This window comes from Oxyura jamaicensis (assembly GCF_011077185.1).
Source record: "Oxyura jamaicensis isolate SHBP4307 breed ruddy duck chromosome 25 unlocalized genomic scaffold, BPBGC_Ojam_1.0 oxy25_random_OJ72673, whole genome shotgun sequence".
Lineage (NCBI taxonomy): Eukaryota > Metazoa > Chordata > Aves > Anseriformes > Anatidae > Oxyura > Oxyura jamaicensis.
The window spans coordinates 1,206-6,737 of NW_023304708.1; the positions used below are offsets into that span (position 1 = coordinate 1,206).

The window sequence follows — 5,532 nt, forward strand, 5'->3', positions numbered from 1 at the left end:
CCCCCCCCCCCCCCCCCCCCCCCCCCCCCCCCCCCTTGGCACAGCAGCCCCCGTTCCCGGGGCTTCCCCGGTCCCGGGCCCCGGCCGGGCTCAGCCTTCCCGGACCCTCCGGGGGGGGGGGGGGGGGGCAGCGGGGGTTCCCCCCCCCTCCGCCCCCCCCCGTCCCGGGGCCGCCTCCCCGCCCGTTAAAAGGCGGCGGCGGGGGCAGGCTCGGCCGCCAAACCGGAGAGAGCCGCCGGGGACGCGGTGCCCCGGGCCATGCGCTGCGCGCTCCTGGCGCTCCTCGCCGCCGCCGCCGCCGCCGCCACCGGGGCCGCGCCGGGTCCCGCCTGTCCCGTTACGGCTCCGGGGGGAGCCGAGCCGCGGCCCCGGGGGGAGCCGGCCCCGAGGAGAACCAAGGTACGGCCGGGATGGGACGGACCGGGGGGGGCTGGGGCATGTCGGGACATTGGAACATATCGCGACATATCAGGACACAGCAGGACATATCGGGACATATCGGGTCATTGGGACATATCGGGACATACCGGGACACAGCAGGACATATCGGGTCATATCGGGACATATCGGGACATTAGAACATATCGGGTCATATCGGGACATTAGGATATATCAGGACATATTGGGACATTAGAACATATTGGGACATATTGGGATGCAGCGGGAGTGGCACCAGCTCGGAGGGATGCGACCCAGGGGACAGCTGGGACCCTGCAGGGTGGGGGACACCAGGGAGGGGCGCGCGGGGACAGGGCACGGGCTGGCACCCGTGGGAACAGCAGCACTGGGGACACCAGCACGGGCTGGCACGGTGCTGGGGGACACTGGTGTGGAGTCACGCGGTGCTGGGGGACACTGGGACGGGATGGCACAGTGATAAGGGACATTGGCACAGTGAAGGGTGACACCAGGGTGGGCTGGCACAGTGCTGGGGGACACCGGTGTGGGCTGGCACAGAGATAAGGGACATTGGCATGGTGCTGGGGGACACTGGGACAGGATGGCACAGTGATAAGGGACATTGGCACAGTGATGGGTGACACCAGGGTGGGCTGGCACAGTGCTGGGGGACACCGGTGTGGGGTCACACAGTGCTGGGGGACACTGGTGTGGGTTCAGCCACCAATGGGTGACACCAGCGTGAGCTGGCACCTTGCTGGGGGACACTGGCATGGGGTGGCACAGTGCTGGGGACATTGGCATGGGGTGGCACGCTGCTGGAGACACCGGCATGGGGTGGCACGGTGCTGGGGACACCGGGATGGGGACACCGACACCGGGGTCACCGTCCCGCCCCGATGCCCTGCTCAACGCCCGCTCTCCCGGCAGCGCTTCGCCTCGGTGCCGCGCTTCGTGGAGATGCTGGTGGTGGCGGACGAGTCGATGGCGCGCTTCCACGGCGCGGGGCTGCGGCCGTACCTGCTGACGGTGCTGGCGGCCGCCGCCAGGTCCTTCCAGCACGGCAGCCTGGGCAACGCCGTGGAGCTGCGGGTGACGCGCCTGCTGGTGCTGGGCCCCGGCACCCCGGGCCCCCCCGCCACCTCCAACGCCGCCCAGATGCTCCGCAACTTCTGCCGGTGGCAGCGGGACCTCAACGTCCCCGACGAGGACAGTCCCCTCCACTTCGACACCGCCATCCTCTTCACACGGCAGGTGGGGAACGGGGACGGGCTGCGGGGTGGGGGTGGGGGCTGGCTGGGGCCCTGGGTGCCCCCCGAAGGTGTTTGGGTGCTGGCAGGGTCCCCAGGACCTGTCCCGGGGAGTTTGGGTGTGTGGGGTAGGTCCCCTGGGATTTTGGGGTGGGGGCTGGGTTCTTGGGGTACCTGGGGGTGCTTGGATGCTGGTGGGGACCCTGGGGTGTCCACAGGATTTTGGGTGCTCGCGGGGTTCCCAGAGTCCATCCCAGAGAGTTTAGGTGCTGGGTAGGATCCCTTGGGTGCCCACCAAGTTTTTTTTGGCACTGGTTGGGTCCCGGGGATGCTTTGTGGGTATTTGGGTGCTGGCAGGGCCCCCAAGCCTCATCCCCGAGACTTCGGGTGCTGGGAAGGATCCCTGGGTCCCCACCAGTTGTGTGGGTGCTGGGTGCCCCCCGGGATCTCAGGGTGCAGGCAGGGTCAATGGGATACCCGTGGGTGTCCGGGTGCCGGTGGGGTGCTGGGTGCCCCAGGGCACCCTCCACAAGCCCAGTTTACCCCCCCAGGACCTGTGTGGGGCGGCCACGTGCGACACCCTGGGCATGGCCGATGTGGGCACCGCCTGCGACCCCGAGCGCAGCTGCGCCATCGTGGAGGACGACGGGCTGCAGTCCGCCCTCACGGCCGCCCACGAGCTCGGTGAGCACCGGGGGGGTGGGACACGCAAACGCACGGCCCCCGGCCCCGACCAAGCCCCCGGGGGTCTGACGGCTCCGTCCCTGCACAGGGCACATCTTCAGCATGCCCCACGACGACTCGCAGCACTGCGCGGAGCTCAACGGCCCCGCGGGCTCCTCGCGCCGCGTGATGGCCCCGGTCATGTCCTCGGTGCCGCCCGGTGAGATGTGGTCCCCGTGCAGCGCCCGCTTCATCACCGACTTCTTGGATAACGGCCACGGTACGACCCGCCGCCCCCCCGGCCCCGCAGCCTCGGGGACATCCCGTGCAGCCGTGTCACCTCCCCGCAGGTCACTGCCTCCTGGACAAGCCCTCGGAGTGGCTGCGGCTGCCGACGGCGCTGCCGGGCGCCGCGTACCCGCTGGAGCGGCAGTGCCAGCTGGCTTTCGGTGCGGACTCACGGCACTGCGGCGAGGTGCAGCCACCCTGCGCCGCGCTCTGGTGCAGCGGCCGCGCCGGTGGGCGAGCTGTTTGCCAGACCAAGCATTTCCCCTGGGCCGACGGCACGCCGTGCGGGCCCGGCAGAGCCTGCATGAGCGGGCAGTGCGTGGGCATCGCCGCCGTGGAGGAGCTCAACGTGAGTGCCGGGACGCTCCGGGTGGGATTCGGGCACCGGCGGCGCTTTGACGGTTTGCTTCTTCCCTCACAGACCCCCGTGGACGGTGCCTGGGGGCCGTGGGGGCCGTGGGGCAGCTGCTCGCGGAGCTGTGGCGGCGGCGTCAGCTTCTCCCACCGCTCCTGCACCCGCCCCGCGCCCCGCAACGGCGGCCGCTACTGCCGGGGGGAACGGAGCCGGTTCCGCTCCTGCAACGCCGGGGCCTGTCCCGGGAGCAGCCGTGAGTGGGGCCGGGATGGGGCGCACCGGGAGGGATTTGGGGGCAGCGCCGGTGCTGACGGTGTCTCCCCCCCGCAGCCCTGGCTTTCCGGGAGGAGCAGTGCGCCGCCTACAACCATCGCCCCGACGTCTTCAAGGGGCTGCCGGCCGCGGCGGACTGGGTGCCGCGCTACAGCGGCGTCCCCGAGAAGGACCGGTGCAAGCTGACCTGCCAGTCGCGCAGCCTGGGCTACTACCACGTGCTGGAGCCGCGGGTGAGCGTCCCCGTCCTGCGTCCCATGTCCCCCTCCCCGGTGGCACCCCGGGGTGCTGAGGCCGTGGCGTCTGTGCCGCAGGTGGCCGACGGGACGCCCTGCTCGCCCGAGGGCACCGGGGTGTGCGTGCAGGGCCGCTGCATCCCCACCGGCTGCGACCGCGTCATCGGCTCCAAGAAGAGGTTTGACAAGTGCATGGTGTGCGGCGGCGACGGCTCCACCTGCACCAAGGTCTCCGGCGTCTTCACCAAGCCCCGGTGAGCACCCAAAGGTGGTGGCAGCGTGGGGGACACCCACGGGTGCCTGGCGTCCCCCCGCCGCCCCCTCCAACGCTATCACTGCCCCACAGCTACGGCTACAATGACGTGGTCACCATCCCGGCGGGCGCCACGCACCTCCTGGTGCGGCAGGGCTCGCCGGCGCGCAGCAGTGACGCCGGTGACAGCGGTGACAGCATCTACCTGGCGCTGCGGCAGCCGTCCGGCGGCTCCCTGCTCAACGGCGGCTACGTCCTGGTGCCCTCGGAGAGCACGGTGACGCTGGCGGGCGGCGTCACGCTGCGCTACAGCGGGGCCACGGCCGCCGCCGAGACGTTGGCGTGCCGGGGGCCGCTGCGCGAGCCCCTGGTGCTGCAGGCGCTGGCGGTGGACGAGCGGCGCCCGCCCCGCTTGAAGTACAGCTTCTTCGTCCCCCTGCGCCCGGCGGCGGCGTGGGAGAAGCAGAAAGCGGAGATTTTGGCGATCCTGCGGAACCGCCGGCGCCAGGCGTAGCGCTCGGGGTTATTTATTGGGTTATTTATTGCCCGCGGGGGCACCCACCCGTGTGTCTACCTCAGCCCCTCCTCGGGCAGAGCGGGGCCCCCACCCCCGGGCTGGCCTCGGGGGCCCCCCGCACGGTCACCATCTCCCCTCAGCCACCCGCAGCGCGGCGGGGGAGTTATTTAAAGGTATTTATGGAGCCCGCTCGCTGGTTTTGTGATTCTTGGTGGGGGTCCCGGGCTGCGTCAACCCCCCCAGCACCCATCTCCTGCACCAAGACTTCCATAGAAAGGGACTTTATTGGGTGCCAGCCCCCCCCCCCCGAAAATCCTCCACCTGGCACCCCACAGGGTCTGGCACCCCTGGGTGCACGGACGGGACCTCCCCGGGCTGCCCAGGTTTTGGGGTGCCAGAATTCCCCCCACGGTGCCGGAAGGTGGCCAGGGGTGGGGGTGCTGCCGTCCCCTGGCAATTCTGGGGGGGGGGGCTCAGATGTCGCAGGCGGGCAGGGGGGTGTACGCGGGGCCGGCCGGGGTGCCGCAGCTGCAGGGGAAGAGCCAGCCGAGCACGCAGCCCCTCCCGAACACCTCCTGCAGCAGCGCCAGCTTGGCGCGACACCCCCGCGGCCGCTTCGCCTCCTTCAGCCCCCGGCTGCGGAGCTGCTCCGGCGCCGGCTCGTCCGTGATGATGGACACGACCTGGGACGGGACGGGGGGACAGGGGAGGGACACGGACGTCACCGCCACCGCCCCCAGCAGCGCCCCGATCCCCGCTCAGCCCCCGCTCACCTGGTCGTAGAACACGACGGTGACGAAGGCGCCGAAGAGGAGGGACTCCAGCAGCAGGACGATGCAGTGGGCGCTGGGGGGGCAGCGTGGGGCCGAGGGCTGGTGCCGACGTGGGGCAGCCCAGAGCCCCGCGTCCACCCCCCCGCCCCCCCACCGCCCCTCACTCACGTCTGGACGTGGTTTTCGGCTCCGTCTCCTCCCGCTGGCCCCAGCCACGCGACCAGCACCAGCCCCGCGGCGTAGGCGCTGGCCAGCCCTGGCACGGAGCGAGCGGTGAGCAGCGAGCCGGAGCCCGGTGCCGCGGGGATGAGCCCCCCCACACACACCTCGGGGAGCCCCCAACCCCCCCGTGCCACCCCCGTGCCACCGCTTACCGGCGTAGAAGAGGAACTGGATGAAATATTTCTGGTTTAGCTCCCCGACGCAGTTATTTATCCTGCAGGCAGACGGCGCGATGACGCCTCGCTGTCCCCTCCTCAAAGCATCCTCTGGGGACTGGGGGGGGTCCCGAGGGGGTCCGCAGGG

The 5,532-nt window shown here is 71.0% G+C and overlaps 2 protein-coding genes across 2 annotated transcripts; one reads left to right on the plus strand and one right to left on the minus strand.

Moving 5' to 3' along the window:
- Window positions 1-40: 40 nt before the first annotated feature.
- On the plus strand, window positions 41-4,420 carry ADAMTS4 (ADAM metallopeptidase with thrombospondin type 1 motif 4). The gene is made up of 9 exons (XM_035312946.1): window positions 41-399; window positions 1,330-1,653; window positions 2,201-2,333; window positions 2,422-2,592; window positions 2,663-2,949; window positions 3,022-3,208; window positions 3,286-3,461; window positions 3,543-3,718; window positions 3,811-4,420. The coding sequence occupies exons 1-9, from the start codon at window positions 259-261 to the stop codon at window positions 4,229-4,231; spliced, it is 2,016 nt and encodes a 671-aa protein (XP_035168837.1). The 5' UTR covers window positions 41-258; the 3' UTR covers window positions 4,232-4,420.
- Window positions 4,421-4,499: 79 nt separating this feature from the next.
- Window positions 4,500-5,517, minus strand: LOC118158310 (palmitoyltransferase ZDHHC3-like; the record flags this gene model as incomplete). Its single annotated transcript, XM_035312947.1, has 4 exons — window positions 4,500-4,917; window positions 5,008-5,080; window positions 5,176-5,263; window positions 5,382-5,517. Coding segments are annotated over 4 exons (507 nt in total), but the record flags the coding sequence as incomplete, so codon positions are not given.
- Window positions 5,518-5,532: the final 15 nt, after the last annotated feature.

Bases quoted from the DNA above. Each gene is read 5' to 3' on its own strand.
- ADAMTS4 (XM_035312946.1), top strand. From the start codon at position 259: ATGCGCTGCGCGCTCCTGGCGCTCCTCGCCGCCGCCGCCGCCGCCGCC. The intron at 400-1,329 runs GTACGGCCGGGA...CTCTCCCGGCAG, and splicing joins CGGCCCCGAGGAGAACCAAG to CGCTTCGCCTCGGTGCCGCG. The intron at 3,719-3,810 runs GTGAGCACCCAA...ACTGCCCCACAG, and splicing joins GGCGTCTTCACCAAGCCCCG to CTACGGCTACAATGACGTGG.